Raw genomic sequence first — 20441 nt, forward strand, 5'->3', positions numbered from 1 at the left:
TGCCTGCCACTTCCCCTGCTTACGTTCATTCATTCTTTTTCTCTTTCTTTCTCTCAAAATAAATAAATAAAATCATTTAAAATGCTGGATAAGAACATTAACTTTAAATGTGAATCAATGTTCAATTTAAGCACAAAAATAAATGTAGCTTCAAATGTGGCTTCTGTTGGAACCTATCACTTCCGGTTTGCTTTGAAAAATTATGCAACCTCTACTCAACTAAAAAAAACTTTATGACTTTGCTCTGGTATAAAAAATAAAAATAAGACAGACATGTGTTTACAACCAATTCATGTTATCCAACACATATACAGCCCTGGGAAAGATAAAGGCATTTCTATTGTGATCCCTAGAAAGCTCTTCAGCAAAAAGAAATAGAAAAGATAATGTAAAAAATTAAGACACAAAATATGCAAAACAAGTCACATTTTTTTCTTTTTTAATCAAAAGACCTAAGCTATTGTGGAACACTTAAAATTACTGGCTTTAAAGATATAAGGCTTTAAAAGAGAGATGCTTCAAAATTGTTTGATCAAGTATTACCTTACCTGGACTGGAAAACATCTGGATAACAAAGGCTTCTTTTAAACTGAAGCAAAAGTCCTAACCCTCTGACTTTGAGGTAAAATATGTACTAAACAGGTTTATTAAAATTAATCTAGAATCAGTTAAATGAGAAAGCTGGATTAGAAAGAAACATCTTTGAAATAGGGGTAAGTTAAACCAACTATGTTCTCTGTCTCATTCTCTGAAGTCTGTGAAATTAATGTCAGGGTTAAGCCAGTGCTACTTCAACAAGAATATTCTGTAAACCTGGGAACTGGAGAGCTGATCTAAAATAAATACTCTCTCTAAAAATAAACAATTAAGTTCACAGAAATTCCATAAATCCTGTTTGCTTTCCTCTGGATAAGCCTATTAGTTAACAGAATGAACCAAAATGGAAATATCCAACACAGATCAAATAAAGTACATAAATGAGGATACCTTGATTCCTGGGCAGTGAGCAAAAAAAGCTTCAGGACTCTGAGAATGATAAAGAGCCCCGTGGCCCACACAGCCCCAAGGGGCCCGGATGGTGAGGCTTCCACAATTAAAAAGATCTCCAGAGCGATAGCGATACTTGGCAGCTTCATTAACAATCTGGGAGGGGGGAGAGGGGGGAAGAAGGACAGGTCACAAGGAGTTCTTTATTTCCATCCATTTCCTTAACCATTTATTAGATCTTTAAATACATGCCCATAACAAAGTAACTCATAATGCATTAGCTCAAAGATGAAAAAAAAAAAAATCTCCATGATAAGAGGTGGGACAATAGAGGCAAAATGTCAACACCTCATGGACTTAAACTAAGAAAGGTTCAGTTATAGGGGCACCTGGGTGGCTCAGTATGTTAGGCTAAGTGTCTGCCTTTGGCTCAGGTCATGATCCCAGCATCCTGAGATGTGCCCTACATCAGGCTCCCCGCACAGTGGGAAACCTGCTTCTCCCTCTCCCTCTGCCCCTCCTCCCCCTGCTTGTGCTCGCTCACTCTCTCTCAAATAAATTAAATCTTAAAAAAAAAAAAAAGAAAAGAAAAAAAAGAAGAAAGAAATGTTTAACTATAGTAAAATGAAACCTTCTTACCTGATCAAAAGCAGGGAAAATATAATCTGCAAACTGAATTTCTGCAATGGCGGTAGCCCCAGTGACTGCAATCCCAATTCCAAACCCAACGATTCCTTGTTCACACAACGGTGTGTTGAAAACTCTATCTTTTCCTAAAAGAAGGTTAAGATAATCTTAATATGACAAATGAGAGTGTGGTTATAACACACAACACAACCGAAAATTCAGGGAATTAATGGTGATGAAGAAAAAAGCATAGAAGAGGTGAAGGGAATAGAAGAAAACTAGCATGATGGCTGGTTTAAATGCAAACAAAACAATTATGTTAACTAGAAGTAGTCAGTGTTTCAACTGAAAGAAAGGTTGTCATTCTAGGATAAAAAAAAGCAAAACCCAACTATTTAAAAGAAAACACTGAGACAAGAAAGCTAACGAACAACGAAAACCCTAGCCAAAACAAGCACAGGATTAGCAAAGTAGACTTTAGAGGAAAAGGCATTACCCGAGATAAAGAGAAAATTCATAGTTTTAAGGGGTGCAAATCAAAGGAGGACATAAGTCTAAATTTACACTCATGAACAACACAGGCTCTAAATAAATAGGAAAAATTAACAGAATTAAAAGGATAAATGAATATATTCCCAATATGGTAGAAGATATTAATAGACCAATCTCAGTAACATAAAAAAGCATACCAAGATACAAAGGTAGTAGAGAAGATTGGAATATGATTAGCAAATACGACCTAGCTGACGCACGCAGGACACTGCACCCAACAGCCAAGAATACAAACCCTTTTCAAGTAAGCAGAACACTGACACTCACTGACTACAGACTGGGCTATACATCCAATGTCCACATATTTTGACAGATTAAAATCGTAACAGGGTGTATTCCCTGACCATGATGGAATTAAGCTAGAAGTCACTAACACAGAATTAGAAAATCCTATCTTAAAAAAAAAAAAAAAAAAAGAAAGAAAGAAAAAGAAAATCCTATCTTAGAAAAAAAAAATTTAAATATGTCTAAGTATCCACGGCTCAAAGAAGAAATTATAAGGAAATTATAAAGTATTCCGAACTGAATGACAATGAAAACTATGTATCAACTTACTGAGGTTTACAAATTTACTGATGAACAGCTTTTTTTCAGACTAACCTCCCCACATATATTAACTCTGGACAAAATAGAACAAAGAACTACTTAATTAAAGGCACTGGAGAGCCAAAAAGCACACCTAAATCCAAGAGGGCTTGACCCTTGAAAGAAGGAAGAACAGAGGTTAAGTAGAACATTTTCAGAGCTTGTCCCCTGAGGGGACTCTCCAATCTCTGAGACAAGGACTACTAGGATTCAGACAGGACAGATTCAGTCTTTATTAGCTCCGGTATAAGAGAATGGGGTTCAGAGCTGCCAGTGGCTGGGTATGGAGAGAGCAAATCCCTAAAAGAAGAACATTACCGGGGATCCCTGGGTAGCTCAGCTGTTTAGCGCCTGCCTTTGGCCCAGCACGCAATCCTAGAGTCCCAGGATCAAGTGCCACGTCGGGCTCCCGGCATGGAGCCTGCTTCTCCCTCTGCCTGTGTCTCTGTCTCTCTCTCTCTCTCTCTCTCTCTCTCATGAATAAATAAAATCTTGTAAAAAATACTAATAATAATGCATAGAGATTATAGTCCTAGAGACAGGAGTCTCCCTTAGTTAAAAAAATGTCTTAGTGATTTACAAGAAAAAGCATTCTTAACAACCTAACTTCCAGAAGGAAACTCCCATCTATCTTAATAATAATGCTTTACTAGAGGGAAAAACCACCTTAATTTGGCAATGGCAAGATCTCTGATATCTTGTAGGTCCTCTTTGGCATACAAACATTCTTTTGAAAACCTCCCTTTCCCTTACCTCCCCTAACTCCCAAGTATATAATCAGCCACCCCTCACAACCCCAGGGCAGCAGCTCTTCCTGCCCATAGATCCTGTCCCTGTGTTTAATAAAACCACCATTTTGCACCAAAGAGATCTCAAGAATTCTTTCTTGGTGGTCAGCCCCAGACATCACCCCACCAAACCTCACCTATATTCCAAACTACATCAGGGCACCCCAAAGTCTGTGCATATACTCTGTTCAAATCTTTGGCTGACCTCTATGGCTGCAGGAGACTCCAAGAGCCCAGCAGAGAACAGCTCGAGCTCAAAATGCTGAGCAAGGATTTCTGCTCTACCCACTAAGGAAAAGATGGAATTTGGAGTCTGAGACTCTTCAAATTAAAAGAGCTTGATAAACACTTCAGGCTTTCCATTGAAACCACAAGGTACATGTTACTACTGTTCAATTCTCATTTCAAATTTCACCACCTCTCAGCCGATATCAGCATTTCATGAAAACTCCTAATTTTAGGGACCTGGATAGACATAAATAATGACCACAGCCTGGCAAGGTAACACAAAGTGTGCAGACAGATTCAGGGATTCATATTTCACTTCCGTGATCGAGGGATACCAGTTCTTCTTGGAGCACAGAATCCACTCTCAGCTCAATCATTCCTTTTGAATACTAACCGCAAATAGGACAGGTGCTGGGGAAACGCCAGCCAGACACATCCTGTAGAATGCACTCTAAAAGCAGCTGCAAAAACTTAAAAGCATGATTCATACTCAGCACCAACTGTGACTACCTTCTGAAATTGTGACCTCTATCACTCATCAGTTCCCTATTTGACTGAGATCAGCTTGATAATTTCTGAAAATCTACGACTCCGTTGAACTAAGAACAATTCATTAGCAGAAAATGAAAAAAAAAAAAAAAAAGATTCCTGCTGCCTGTGGTGGAATCCACATCCTTGGAATACCTGAGCCACCTTAAACCAGAGGAGCCCTGTTCTTATTTATTCCCTGTCACTTCAAGTTCCCTAGACTCAGGTATTTTTCATCTCAGTAAATACAGCCTTTTCTGATGCTAGAAGGCAGCAAACTAGAGTTTCTCAGAACAGTTACTCAAGTACACATTTGGTCTGAGGAATCAGCCTAATTTAACAACTCTCTCCAACAAGCTGCAATGACGTGAACTATAGGTTAAAAATCTATTTTCTCCCAAAAGGTAACGATTGAGGGTAAGGACACACGTAAAATGCACAATAATGAAGACTTCCTCTACGTCATAATGCAATTAACCCAATATAAAGTTCATACACAAACAGTGATTGCACCACGAGCCAAGACAGATGTGGTGTTCAGTGCTATCTCCACAAATACGAGCCTTCGTAAGGCTCAATTCCTTGTCTGTAACAAAAGAATCGTGATACTAAAAAGATTAAAATAATTCATACACTTATTTGAACATCTATAAAGTGCTTAATATTTTATGAACCATATTCTAGCTGCAAAGAATAAGCAAATAAAGCAATCCTATCCATGAGTAACTTACATTGTAGTCAGAGGAAAGAGACAAAAACAAAATAAATGAGTAAAATATACAGTGTATTAGATGATGACATGTTATGGAGGATATTAAAGCAGGAAATAGGTAATTAGAAGTGGGAAGTAGAGCTACTGTGATTTAAAATAGGAGGGCCAGGAAGACCCCAGTGAGAGGTGACATATACAGAAAGAGTTGAAAGAAGTAAGAAAGTACACTGCACATATATCTGAGGGAATAGATGTTCTGGGCAGAGAGATCAGCAGGTGCAAGGGTCCTGGGTATATGCATTTTTTATTACAGCAGAGGAAAAGTAAGAAGTCCAGAGTGCCTGGTCTGGAGTAAGAGTAAGAAATGAAGCTGGAAGAGTTGACATTGGGATTGGGCGGTGGCACAGATCAGGCAAGGAAGGCCTTGTAAGTCACCATCAACTCTTTCTACTATGACAATGAATGAGTCAACAAGCAGGTGAGGGAGACAGGCAGCCATTGAGCAAAATCACACCATCTTTTCAACTGCATTCCATCTCTCTAGCTGGTATTTGCTGAACAGTCTCTAACCAGATAAAAGGGACATGGCAAGTCTGATTACAGGATACTACAACAATACCAATAAGAGATGAGGGCTCCTACTTGCAGAAAAGTTGTGAGGCTCTGGATAGAGTCTAAAGATAGAAGCAAAAGGATGTGCTGATGAAACGGATACAGAGTATGAGTCAGAGAAAAATGCCAAGGATGACTCAAAGGCTTTTGGGCCACGCAATCTGAAAGGAGAGAGTTGCCCTTAACTAAGGAAGGGCAAACCATGAAGCATGTTGGGATGAGATGCTAGGAGTTCAGTTGTGGAGATGTTATAGTTGAGAGGCCTTCAGATATGAAGGCAAAGCTTGGAAATAGACTGTTAGGTATAGGAGTTGAAAGTCTTCAGCATCAAGACCCCCCCTCCCCCCAAAAAAAGGGTCTGGATGCAATTGCCAAGCAAATTTAAGTGAGTGCATAGAGGAAAGATTCAATGTTAAAAGGACAAGAGGTAAAAAAAAAAAAAAAAGACAAGCAGTGAGAACAAATATAATCAGCAAAGTTGGGGGAAAAAAAAAAAGTCAGAGTTTGGAGAAAAAGTAAGAGAATGTGCTGGCCTGGAAGCCTCTTCTAGGAGGTTAGAGTAATCACTTTTGCTGTATGCTGCCAATTCCAAGTGAGAGGAGGGCTGCAAACTGTATAACTGGTGATCTTGACATTAGCAGTATCAGCAAAATAGGAGGGAGGGAGCAGCGAATAAAAGCCGAGGTTAAGAGGGAGCAGGGGAAGAAAGATTGGAGACAATGAGCAACAACAATTATTTGGAGATATTTTGCTGCAAAGGAGAGAAAAGGAGCAACAACTAGCTGGATAAAAATAGGAGATCCATAAAGGGAATTTTGTAAGACCAGAAATAAAAAACATCTGCAGGCTGATAAAAATGATCAGTAAGAAAGGAAGAAATGATTGAGAAAATTAATGAACTGGAGAGGTGGAAGAACCAGAGCTATGTCTTTGATGGGAAGGAAAGGGTTTAGTGTGGAGGGATTGACAGGAGTCAGAGCACAAGAGGAAAGCATTTATGGGCCCTGACACGGCATGTGAGCAGGTGCAGCGGTGAAAGCTTGCCAAAGTTATCTCTTCGCTGCACCTATCCTCTTGGCAAAATATGAAACTAGATTATTGGTAAAAAGGATGGGGAGTGGCAGTGTTGAGGAGAGTATGACATAGTCATCTGGGAAAATGGAGGAGTCAAGGGACCATGACCAGACAGCAGGATGGTGGGAGGCACGAGTGGCCCCCGCAGATTACTAGTCTTAGACTAAAAGTGACAAGATGACTTTTTCTCTGGCAACATTCTGCTTAAGATTGCAGGTTTAGAGGATGGATTTAGCAGAGACTGGATTTTCCCAAGCAAATAGTGACACAGAATTTAAACTGGGTAAAAATGAGGTGGATGAATGGAGTAATTTACTGAATTAATTATTGATAGTACTCAATAAACATTTATTTTCAAAGGAAAAATTAAATAATGGAAGCTAGTTTCTTTTGATTCAGAAATCCAGTCTTTCTTTACTTTCTGAGGGGACTACAATCAGCTTTTCGATAGTTAGAACCAAATTTCTCAAATTCACTCCTATTAAGTAGTATTATGGGATTATATAATAATCTCACACAGACCACATGATTTAGGTCAGGTGGTACATAGAACAGTCATGAAACACATGACCATTTACAACATTCATCCAAATAATAAATAAAATCTAAGATCAGTTGCAATTCCTAAGTTTCAAAAGCAGTTTGAGTCTAATGACACCATATTTCTGAAGCTCAAGGAAAGTCGCAAGGAGGAAGCAGTTTCATCAAAGCTATAAATTAAACTCAGTGAATGTTAAAGTGGCCAGGTGCTTTGATTTCAAAAAAAAAAAAAAAAAAACTATGTCTACCCTGAAATAGCTCTTCAATGCTCAAGCTTGGACTAGGTCAGAAAAAAGTATATACTATCCAAATTACTACTTTCTAAACCTTGTAACAGAGTAAAATTAAGTTAACATTTCAGATAAACTTACTGCTATTGGTATTACAGGTACTTAGAAGAAAAGACTTTCATACAACATGCCATCTTCTTGAATTTTGCTACCTGTGCTTAAATTTTAGGTTATCTCTTTGTAGGACTCCATAATCTCAAGTCCATGCAAACACATGTAGAATGCCAGGTGTTTGATTATTTAAATAACTGACGTGTTAGTATCCCATTTGTTGACAAAAATCAGGAATACAGTCATACCACCTTAACAGTTTTCTTGTTCTGTAAAACAAACATGATTAAGAAGCTTTCCATGACTGGCAGCACACTAAAGACATTAAAGATACTGTCTACCATGTAATGCTGAATATCAAAAGAAAACCAGCAGTTGGCTTTTCTAGCCAAAGGGTCACAGATGAACACAACTGAGTCCACCAGTGAACCCTTCTCCCCACCACAACATTTAGATGACAACTCGCCCAGAAACAGTAAGAGTGTAAAGAAACAATTAGGAAAAAGCAGCAGCAGCCAAGGGGTAAGGTGTCAACCAATTATCTCCTGGTAGATAATGAAACCTCCATTTGCTCAGTGCCCAGACATTCTTTGAAAACCATAACTAGTTTTAAATTAGCTTTCCTTTTGAACACAGTGGTTCTGCAAGTTATTAAATCTACCTTGGGTAAAATTAAATTTCTTACTCCCATAAAATTTCTGGAAAGGCAGATTTAAAACCGCCCATCTTAGGACGCCTGAGGCTCAGCAGTTGGGCATCTGCCTTCGGCCCAGGGCGTGATCCTGGTGTCCCAGGATCAAGTCCTGCACCGAGCTCCCTGCATGGAGCCTGCTTCTCCCTCTGTCTGTGTCTCTGCCTTTCTCTCTCTCCCTCTGTCTCTTATGAATAAATAAAACCTTAAAAAAAAAAAACTGCCCATTTCAAAGCAACACATATTTCCTTAGGACACAAATCTGAACAGGTCAGTATATCCTTCCAGAAGAGATCAACTCTCTCAGGGAAACACCTCTGAGTCCCTGACCAGAAGGGTAAATAAGGAGATAAAAGATTCATGACTAAGCTATAAAATACACCAAGGGAAAAGCCATTATAGATACAATTTTCACAGGGGTGGATAATACATCGCAATAAATTCAGTCACAGGCTTTCTGGAATATATTGTGATTTAACATTTTAAAGTTTGCTGACAAAGGATTTGATAAAGATGAAAGACATTTGTTTCAGGGTCAAGTAAAGCAAAAATAAAGTTAATCCAGAGGATCACTTCTACCTCTTAAAATAAGTAGAAAAGTAAATATAGTATTCCATTCACTAGAAAGACATTTAGAGAATAAACATGCAAACAAATTTTAAAAATAGAAATACTAGGGCAGCACAGGTGGCTCAGCGGTTTAGCACCGCCTTCAGCCCAGGGCTGATCCTGGAGACCCAGGATCGAGTCCCACATCGAGCTCCCTGCATACAGCCTCCTTCTCCTTCTGCCTGTGGTCTCTGCCTCTCTCTCTCTCTCTCTGTCTCTCATGAATAAATAAATAAAATCTTAAAAAAAAAAAAAGAAATACTAGGTAGAAAGGCTGTACAATTTACTTTCCAAATGGAAATGTCTGGAGTGTTAAGGATACTAAAAATAATTAAACAGATGTTAATTGATCTCAACAGGCCTAAACAGTACAGACTCAGGAAAACAGGGTTGTTCTGAATAAACCAAGACATATAGTCACCATTATTAGGGTTAAGTAATATTAACACCTAGATAAAAAGTAATAAAGAAAATATAAAGCCAAATGTCCACCTTAGCCATAACTAATCTACCATATATTAGCATCCTAAATTAGGATATTCCTGTTTCAGAGCTAGAAAATTACGAAGTGAATTGAATATGCCATTTTATCATCATGGTAATGATCACAGTTTACTGCCTACAGTGGACACTGTAATGTCTGCACCCCAGACCCCATGTGTGAAGAACTTGTTGCCCTGCTTGCTGAGAATGCTGTGGGCATCAGTAGTCAGCCCTTTTAGGAACTATATCAACTATAACAAACTTTCTAACTCAAAAAACCCATAACTTTCAAAGGCACTATCCAAAGATTGATCAGTGTGAGACTATAACAGTCTGGTCATTTCAGTTCAATTAAGGACAACCCAAAGGGTTATTATGACTCCAGAGATCCCAAAGGGTTGGCCAAGGTGGTCCTCGGACCTATATCACTTCTAGACATTTCTCTCTACCCAATCTTGCTTTTACTTGAAAGCAGCACTCCATTTATGGTTACAGAAGACTCCAGATCCTAAGGTTTCCAGAGTTAGGAAGTATTTTACCTGTATTTACAACTACCTTAAAACATTCTTCAAATGCCTCTGGGCAACAATGGATAGAAAGGGCTGTTTGTGAGTCTTGTCCTATAGATTCCTCCTCTACTTCTCAGAAAACCTTTGGCAAAGAGTTTCTGGGTCATTAACATGGGTGAGAGGAAAATTAATGATAGAAGTCAACCAGGAACAAATCCATATGCTAATAAACGTTTACTGAATGAACAGATGGAGGGATAAAATGCAAACGTCACTCTGTAATCAAGAAGTCTACAATTTTGGGTACAGTTCCAAAAATATCCACAGATCCAACAATCCGTTGCAAGGATTCAATGACTAGATTAAAATTTGTAAGCTTCTTTCCTGAGAATACAGAATGTTTCATTCATCTTTGGACACTCAGTATTATCTAGCACAAGGTCTTGAATTTAATAGTCATTCAATAGCATTACTTGAATGAACAGGCTTAAAAGACCCATCATCTTGGGCTGAAAAGGCATTTTAGTACATGGTAATCAGGATGTGGTAATGTTCCACAAGTACTCAAGGCATATAGATATGACAAGGCAAAAAGAGTAAGTCCATTTGAAATTGACATGTACTAAGCAACATATTCATGAAATTTTTTTATAGTAGGAAAATGCATAAAGATGAGAATTATGTTCCATTATCCCTTGTACCTAGTTCTTGGCACAGAGTAACATTTAAAAAATATTTGTTAAGTGGATAGCTGAATGAAAAAGTAATCAAGGGATGCCTGGCTGGCTCAGTGGTTGGGGATCTGCCTTTGGCTCAGGGCGGGATCCCAGGATCCGGGATCGAGTCCCATATCGGGCTTTTTGCATGGAGCCCACTTCTCCCTCTGCCTGGGTCTCTGCCAATCTCAATCTCTCTCTCTCTCTCTCTCTCTCTCTCTCTGTCTCTCATGAATCAATAAATAAAATCTTTTTTTAAGAAAAGTAATCAAAATAATACTCAAAATGATACCTCAAATCAGGGGAAATTACAAAATTAGATGGATCATAATATCTTGAAAATCCAATTATCCACACAAAAAATAGCTTATTCACTCCATAGCTATATTTTAGGTGGCTATGTCTTAGAGAAATCAGTTTTAGAAATGACAGAAAAGGAAGAGTTGATTCTAAGCAACTCACCGAGACTGACAGAGGGGACCTGTGGTTGAAGGTGAGCGACAATGACTATGATACTATAATGATCAATATCCTAGACCAAGGTTGCTCAAACCAGTACTAGAAGGACAATTTGGTCAGAAGAAAAATATTCTCTTGCACTCCTAATGTCAACTCCAATCTTAATTATCTTCATACATACAAAATTAAACTTAGTATTTATTGCCCTGATAAGACAAAGGTAAAACAAATTCATACATACAAAAATAACTACATACCCAATTAAGTCAAGATTAACAGCAAAAATACAGTGTAACAAACCATGGTTTCCTGCTAAAATGAGAGCACCAATGGAACTTTAGGTTACTTTTTTAATTTAATCATTATAATGGGAGAAAAATGCATTTTCACTTAAATTCACCCTATAAAATAGTTATGTATGATCTTGTGGCTTTCTTTACTAGGTGAAGATAAGCAGACTTACTAAATAAAATCACCCACAAGTGTTCCTTGAATGATAATTTTAAGAAAGTTGCTTCAAGATAAAGCTGGTATCACAACCATATCAAAATCTGCATTAAATGTGTAGCTATTCAATTATTGCTGGGATCAGGTTAAGAAAGTTCTTCAGTATGTAATTACTGATAAACTTACTGCTAGAGAACTGTTGAAAGGTGCTATATTAAGAAATGCAATCTGTGAAATTTTTCTGACTGTAACTTGATTATATTATCACTATACTGTTGCTGTAACACAGGATAATCTGGATCCTTCAGGGATGGCATGCAGGGATGCTCCTATCACTGTGTATTATTTGAATCTCAAGTGAAAGCTTCATACACTTCAGACACTGTGAAGTAGCTAACCCTTAAACACTTGGTTATATGGCAGGTGTCTGGATGACCCAAAACCTGTTTTTTTTTAAAATGATTATCACTTTTATTATTTGAGGGGATATTAAACTCCCTCAAATGTTAAATCTCACTGAAAATATGAAAACTCCCAGAATATCCACAGACAGAGTTATCTAACAGCAGCTAGAAAAACAATATTCTAGGAAAAGAGCAAATAATTAACTCTACTGTTCAATTTTAGAAAAAAAAAAAACTACTTGAAAATAAATTGAAAAAGTATTTTTAAAATAAATTACAAATGACAAGTGTGGCAATTGTTTAAAACCATCACTGGTAACCAAAAGTTTTGGGGGTTTTTTTTTGTTTTGTTTTTTTTTTAATATCTGCCCCCCAGCCCCACATTCTTCAAATAAGAAAACTGAGCCTTGATTTATGTGACTTGCCCAAGGACAACAACAGTCAGGAACTGGCAGCCTTGGTACTCAAAGGCTCTCGCCATTCTATTAGAGAAATGTCTTTCCTAAATTGGCTCCACTACTCAACTCAAATGCTAAAATATATGAAATTAGACCTTAATTATCTGACATCACAGCCACAGATGCAAAATAGTCCTGAATATTTCATCTGAAAGCAGTAAGTCTTTACGGGCAATTCCTTAAATTCCCTCCAATGTTTCTCCAAAATGCTAAAGCGAGTAAGAGAGCTGGGTTAAACCTTACGTTACATTGACCCAATTTCTAAGTAAAAGAAAACACACCTTCAAGAGAAAACAGCAATTTAAAAATTATCAAGAAAACAACTGAGAATTTAAGACCTTTTAAAAGGGCTGCTCCAAACTTTGAGTCAGTAATTGCATAGCAAGATAGCACTATTACTCTGTATACATATATACATGCTTTTATCTAGAAATAGTATAAAATCTCCAAACTGTGCACAAAACTAAGATGTTAAATAAAGCGTCAGGTCATTTACAAAAGGGGGAAGGGGGAAGGGAAGAATTAAATACATACCACGGAAATATTAGAGAAAGTCCTCATATCAGTTCAAATTCAACCACATATCCAACTGATTGTATCAACTACATTGTTCAAATGATCTTAATTATGATAAGAGTTACTTTAAAAAAATTTTAATTGCATTCAACATTTCCTGCTTGCTATGCTCCTGAAGGCATGCATCAACTTTAAAGAGATTTTTGCTTTTTAATGAAAAATAAAGAAATCTTAAAGGGAAAAGTAAAAATGATTTTGGTACTTGAAAATTGGATCTTCTTTTGTTTGCAAAGAAATTCAATTACTATTAGTAATTACCAGATTAGAGACTACTAGAAATAGGGAACATCAGAATAAAATTAAGATGAACAAAGTGCCCAGTGCCACCATTTGATAAGATCTTTAATGAATCAGTTGTATCCTAAGAGATGGACCAAACTGAGGAAGAATAAGAGAGTAAGATATCTCCAGTATGCCCTCCTAGGCTTATTGGACAGGGGTAGGAAGGGAGAACACCACAGCCTCCCAAATCCTTTAACACCACCATCAGAGGCTTTAATTCTGACCCCGCAAAAAAAAAAAAAAAAAAAAAAAACCCTTGATAGGATTTGTTTTTACCTAATGCAGTATTTCCACAAAATATGTGCTTGATCGTATACGAGGCACTGTAGTCAGATGCTACAAATGCAGGGATAATGAGATACCATTTAAACAACTATGTTTAAACACTCAAAAACCTTATGTGGTAAGGAGGTAAGGACATAAGTCAAAGAGAAATAACTATGATACTAGGAAATACCATAAAAATAAGATGCTATCAGGGATAGGTACAGGAGGCCTGCATGTACCTTCATCCAAAGATGTCAAGGGTCACCACTGAGCTGAGCAGGGCTATCAACAGAGGCCTGGCCTCTGTTAACCTGCAAGAAATAACCTAGGGGTGAGAATAAAGAGTGATGATCAAAAGCCACTCAAAAACAATTGAGGAATGGGATCCCTGGGTGGCGCAGTGGTTTGGCGCCTGCCTTTGGCCCAGGGCGCGATCCTGGAGACCCGGGATCGAATCCCACATCGGGCTCCCGGTGCATGGAGCCTGCTTCTCCCTCTGCCTGTGTCTCTGCCTCTCTCTCGCTCTCTGTGACTATCATAAATTAAAAAAAAAAAAAAAAAAAAAAAAAAAATTTAAAAACAATTGAGGAATGAATGCTGCTTTTGTTGCTATGCATCTGCAGAGGCCTGGAGACAACACAGGCCAAGGATTAATCCAAGGGAGCCCAAAGCCTTCCAATGTACTGTTTGGAAATAAGGGCCAGTTGATCCCAGTAGGCACGGTCGTATTTAAACAAGCATCCACTTGGAAGCACTGGCTCCTACACTACTCCCTTCAGGCATACCTGAGCAAACCATACCTGAACTAAGTGCTGTGTGCTTTCACTGTACATCTGAGTATGACCCTAGGACATGACGATCCACACAGGTAACAGCATAACCACAGCAGCACAGAACCAACTCGGCATTCTCAGAGCCCCACATGTCTTCAGGAACTACCCAGTGCTGGCTTTCACGAGGGCAACGGGCCCACCAAAGATGTATTATTAAACTAGTAATAAATCAACCACTGGTGTTTTGACACTTGCATATAAACTAAGTTTTGTTTCTGAGCATGATCAATGTGATTTCAGAAGATAAAATTCCCACTTACGAAATCATCTTATCTTGAATGAAACTGAATTTAAATAAATGTAATCTGAATGTTTGGGTTCTAGGAAATATGACTATTACACAATTTAGGCTCACATTAGACTCTCCTTTAAGTGACACCTGGAAAGAAAACCCACAAAAACCCATTTCTGCCAAACTGATATTCTGAGTCTAAAAACAACAAAAACCCAAAACCCAGTTTCATCATGGAAGAAAGATAACACTGCAGCTCCTCTACTTTTTATTAAAATCAAATTGACTAGGTTATTGACATGACTACAACTTTAAGTGAAGGTATCTAAATTTAAGAGATTAAAACTGGAGTTTAATGAAATGCACACAAAAAATATAATTTTTCAAACATATGTACACATAGCTGATGTTGGAAAAAAAAAGATTCCCCAAAAATGAATACAAGAAGCATTTCTGAATAAACCCATAATAATTTCACTTTGCTTGAATATAACCAAAACTGTTTTTCCAGACAAATCAAAAGAAATATTTTCGTCATCCTTGTGATAACAGCTGGAATTTAAGAGCAAGCCATCTAAATTTTTTTTAGTCTTCCTTCATTTATATGGAAATGAGATGTTTCCTAAAACATATCTGTCCCCAGTACCTACGTCAACACTGAAGCTCAAAGCCCACAAATTCCTCCAGCTGATTCCTGACTATAAGTGAAAACACTATGCCAACATCATCTAAAACCCATGTGCGTCATTCACCAAGAAGGACATTACCAAGCTGTCAATTTCAATTAACCTGCCTCGCTTTATAAATAGCCTAAACTTCCCTATCTAAATAGGCTGGTGCCCTTTTCTCGGAAGCAAAGGGAACAACATGACAAAGAAGCATGAAAAATAAATGAGCTTTCCCCTTTGTAAACAGGAGAAAGTTGACATTAAACCAATTCTAAGTCCAAATTCAAGAGCTATTAATAAAATAAAGCTCAAGAGAATCAAGAACTAGTTTAAACCAGAAAATAAATATTCGCTATCAGCTCTTTTAAAAATATCTGTGAGTCTCACTGCTATAGAAAGCTAATTCAGTGTACATATACAGGCAGAATTAAACACAGATATCATAATTATGATCCTTAGTATGGTCACCAAAGTAACACAGTTTAAAGGTCCCAAATGATTGATGCTCAGCCAAAAAAAAAAAAAAAAAAAAAAGTTGTTTTTGTTTTTGTTTATTTACTCATAAGAGACAGAGAGAGGCAGACATGTAGGGAGAAGGAGAAGCAGGTTCCCCACAGGGAGCCCAAGGAAGGACTCAATCCCAGGACCTCGGGATCACGACCTGAGCCAAAGGACTCAGCTACTGAGCCACCCAAGTGCCCCTAGTTTTAAAAATTCAATTATATCATTCTACTCTAAATCTGAACTGTTTTATAATTTTTATAATTTATAGCATTACAATTCCTTATGGTAGTTCTAGATGTTTCTTCCAGTAAAATGGATTATAACCAACAAATCCTACATCACTTCTATAATCCAATTACTTAATAGGCCACACTTTTCTAATTCACACTCCAATGAGTAAATGAAAGCAGAATCAGAAAACATCAATGGGATTTATCAAAAGATAGATAATAACTGGTCCAGATTATCAATCAGGCTACTGACTCCGATATTAGTTCATCTAACTAATATCTCTTGGGGGGGGGGGCAGGGAGAGTTGGCCACTATATTAATCTCAGGTAAAATGTGTGAATTCATGTATATACACATATACACACACGTCATCCCAGTAATGCTTACCAAGCTTGCCATAACAGCATAACAGAAAAGGGACATCTTGCAATAAGGATAGTATTCAGCTCACGGAAATATCCAGGGCAACCAAAAACTAGTAAGTTAAAAAAAAAAGACTTCCAACACAAGAAGATGACAAAGTTGCTAGATCGTACTTAGAAGTCCCCTTAAATCCTCACTCAGAGCAGATTAGAAAATTCCAGTGCAAGTCATCCACTGGTACACAATACTCTTATGTGTCAGTTAGATGAATCACCACTTTATTTGTATCAAGTTTGTACCAAGTCATGACAACTGGCTTCCCATTCTTCCATTCACTCAACCAATTTCTGTGTCACTATTATGGGCATCACAGGAGAGAGGAAGATGAATTTTATACATAACTAAAACAGGGGCAAAATAAGCATCATGAATTATAGATGCAGCACTAGATGGAAATTGATGAGAATAACTGAGAGAAATTACTGCTGTAGTGAAGGCTGTGAAAAAAATGTGCTTAGTCTGGAAGTATAAATCAGATTTGAGGCAGAAAGAAGACTTCCCCAGGGGCAGAGGAACATGGGTAAGATTCATGAGCAGTGGAGATGCAGCCAAGAATATGGTGGAGAGAAACTAAGGTTAGAAAGAAAAGTCAAAAAGCCAGATCATTTAAGATCATAAATGCTAAGCTAAGAAAACTGGACTTGACTATTAAACATAGGGAAGGTTTTAAACAGAAAGTATTGTGATCAGAACTGCATTCTGGGAAAATGCAGATGTACACAATATGAATTACAGAAGGAAGGACAGCGAGAACCAAGGCTCTTAGGACAAGTATTACAATCATTCAGATAAGGTAATGAGTGCATAAACTATGCTAGGGCAATAGGGCGAGAAACCCCAAGGTAACGACTCTAAAGTTTTAAGTCTGAGCTGTTCTGAGGATCCATAAGCAGGATGCAAGAGGCTGAAAATTACCATACATAACAAAGTGCAAGGAAAATGGTTTCTACATTGATCTAAAACTAATACGCACATATGCAGAAGGGGAAGTTTTCACTGGAAATAAACTGGACACGTTTTAGTGTCAGATCTATTTTTATACAAAAGGTCAGGGGGAAAGCCAGAAAGTATCACGACGCATAATACGATGAAGCCTGTAGTTTGGTCCAAACCAGATGGCCAGCTAAAATAAGCCGTGATGCAGAGTATAACCCAGTGTTTCAGAATTAATGGAATCTATATTCTATATGCTACAACAGAATAACCGTATCTCCTCGAAGCCTCGGTCATCTATTTCTGGCCCTACTTTGCCATGAAAATTGCTTTTCTTTAGGTCAAGTCACCCAACCAACTCTTTTCAAGCTGTCTTTCATTCAATGCTGAACCCTGGCCAACTGCCCTAGATCCTCTCTTCATTCGCCCCAACTTCCAAAGCATGGCAAGTCCTAGCAGTACCCCCTTATTGACTCTTCATTGCTCCCCTCCGGATTTTGCCTTCCCTCGCACTGACATATGCTAGATTCTCATTATCTCTCAGATAGATGCAATCGTTCTCAAATGGTGGTCCTCAGACCAGCAGCAGTAGCAACATCTGGAAACCTATTAGAAGTAAAAATTCTTCGGCCCTAACTCAGACCTACTGAGCCAGAAACTCTGGGATAGGACCCAGTAATCTGTACTTGGGCAAGCCTTCCAGGTGATTCTGGTGCACACTCATGTTTACGGACCCCTGGACTCCGCAATCCTAACTCCCCACCTCCATGTCCCTGCCTCTAGCCTCACGAATAGTTCCTCGTGCTGTGGCCAGAGTTACCTTCTAAATTAGCAGTTGAATAATGTCATTCGCCACCTCTACAACAGTATTCAAGATATATAAACTATATTTTAAACAGAAAAAAACAAGAGACCTCAAATGTTAAACGATTTGTATTTTAATGTTATTTGAATTTGTACACACATAATATAATTTTATAGACCTAGCACTAATTCCTTCTATTTATCAAGCCTATGTCCATATACCCTTTTTTTTTCCCCTGAAGAGAACACAAAACCAATACACCAAACAACATTAAATGGAAACCAGGTTTTTCTGAAACTTAATCACAGTGTCAGGCTTAATCACAGAAAGATGAAGTGTTAGGCCTGGTTCTAGTTGTGAAATCTTGAGGACATTATTTATTCTCTCCGTGCCTCAGTTTCTACATCTACAAAATGTGATAAGACAATTTTATAGGGTTGTGAGGGTTACATGATTTAATATATATAAAGTTCCCAGAACAGAGTTGGACATGTAGAAAGCACTCTAAGAGTTTGCTGCTATCATCATCATCATTATACTAAGGTAGCAAATACCTGTCTAGGAAAGCACAGTACTGACTGCTGATTCTCCTCTGACATTCACTCTCCCTTTCTTCTACATAATAGCACCCCAGAGATTTAGCTGAGCACATATGCACGCAGAAGACAGACTCCATTTCCCAGCCTCCCTTAGCTCTAGGTAGGTTTACATCTACCTTCTCCCTGGAGAATTAACCTCCAGGATGTTCCTGGTGGTGGAGATCTCAGGGCTTCTTAAAAAGACTTTCAGGGGTGCCTGCAGGGGGGTAGGGGGGGTGTCAGTCAGTTAAACATCTGCCTTTGGCTTAGGTCATAATCCCAGGTTCCTGGGATGGAGCCCCACATCAGGCTTCCTGCTCAGGGGGGAGTCTGTTTCTCCCTCTCCCTCCCCCGCTCTCTCCTCATGCACACTCCCTCATTCTCTCAAGTAAATACATAATATCTTTAAAAAAAAAAAAAAAAAGACCTTCAACCAATTCTCATGACTCTAGAGCACCATTCTCTTCATCCCTATTCTCAGAGGTACTTGGTATTGCCAATTCCTAAATCCTTGGGTAAATGTGTGCTGTAAACCAGGCTGGTTCTTAACCACCCTGCTGCTCATTCCAGATTCTGTAATGGCAAGCCTATCAAGCCCTTTACCTTCCAGCTTCCAGCATTGTGTTCATGTGTCTCCAATCCCACTATCCCCATCCTTGTGGATTCAGGCCTCTACAAAAGATCCCTTGAGGTTTTACTGGGCTTTTGGGAGGGAACAAAAGTAGAGCTTATGCTCGATTTTCTTTTTTCCAGAAGTCTCCAGTGCTATTTTCTATAGAAACTCCCAGTGCACCACTTAGTTCATCCTCTGTCATTTAAATTCTGGCCTAAAGCAAAGAAACAAAGTCACTAGGCACCTTCTTACATAGTTTTATATTGTTATTTCATTCGTACACTGTTATTTTACTTACCTTGTAATTAGGCTTCGGCCCAGCAAGTGTACTGGGATTTCCTTAAAGGCAGAGACCACATCTTAAAAATTTTAGTACCTTCTAGAGTAGTAGTTCTCAAACTTGGCTGCACATTCGAATCAACCGGGGACCTTTTAAAACTCCAACACCCGAGCCACACCCCAGAGCAGTAACTCGGAATCTCTGGAGGGAGACCTAATTATCAGTCCTGCGACACAGAGGCAAGGCCGGGAAACACTGCCATGAAGTGAGGGATACTGTTGCCGTCTGGAGACCTACTTCAAACACTTATCCCACACATGTACACACACAACTGAAAGGCATCTGCCTTGCTGGAATGGGATCTCCCACAAGCTCTTAAAAGATCTCAGGGAAATAGCCCGAGTAACCCCAGGACATAGTAAGGAAGTGCCTGAGTCCAAGACAGAAGTTTGGGTACACATTAACCACTTACTTCCTGTGCTCTCTGGTCAACGTGGCAATGGTAAGGGTCAAGGCCAGCCTTTCTCTGCTGAATGCACTTCAGCCCATCGCTGCCTTCATTATCCCTTTGTCACTTGTGAGCAGTTAGCCTGGCAAATCCCGATCACATGCTTGAATGGACCTAGAGCTATTTTGGGTGGCAACCTTCCAGTGCTGCAAAAACTATAAAACTGACCCAAACAAAGAAAACTGGTAGAGTTGCCAGACAGCAGAGGCTCCAGAATATCCAGAATAGCAGAAGGTGAGGGGAAGCATTCTGGTTGGAGAATAGAGCCTGAGGGCTTGTCTTAGTCTTACATTTTCATAGCTGGCCCACTCTTTGTACTTAGATCTTACATATGCATGTGATGGTTTGGGGTAATTGT

The 20441-nt window shown here is 38.6% G+C and overlaps 1 protein-coding gene across 1 annotated transcript in view; it reads right to left on the minus strand.

Annotated features, from left to right (window-relative positions):
- The window catches only part of BCKDHB (branched chain keto acid dehydrogenase E1 subunit beta), a 209793-nt gene that overhangs the window by 164152 nt on the left and 25200 nt on the right, over nt 1-20441 (minus strand). The window contains exons 4-5 of the mRNA XM_041762713.1: nt 1627-1760; nt 988-1143 (exon numbers count right to left, since the gene is read on the minus strand). Of these exons, the coding sequence (XP_041618647.1) occupies nt 988-1143; nt 1627-1760 (290 nt within the window). The remainder of the gene's footprint in view (nt 1-987; nt 1144-1626; nt 1761-20441) is intronic.

Source organism: Vulpes lagopus, chromosome 1, assembly GCF_018345385.1.
Source record: "Vulpes lagopus strain Blue_001 chromosome 1, ASM1834538v1, whole genome shotgun sequence".
NCBI classification, from domain to species: Eukaryota; Metazoa; Chordata; class Mammalia; order Carnivora; family Canidae; genus Vulpes; species Vulpes lagopus.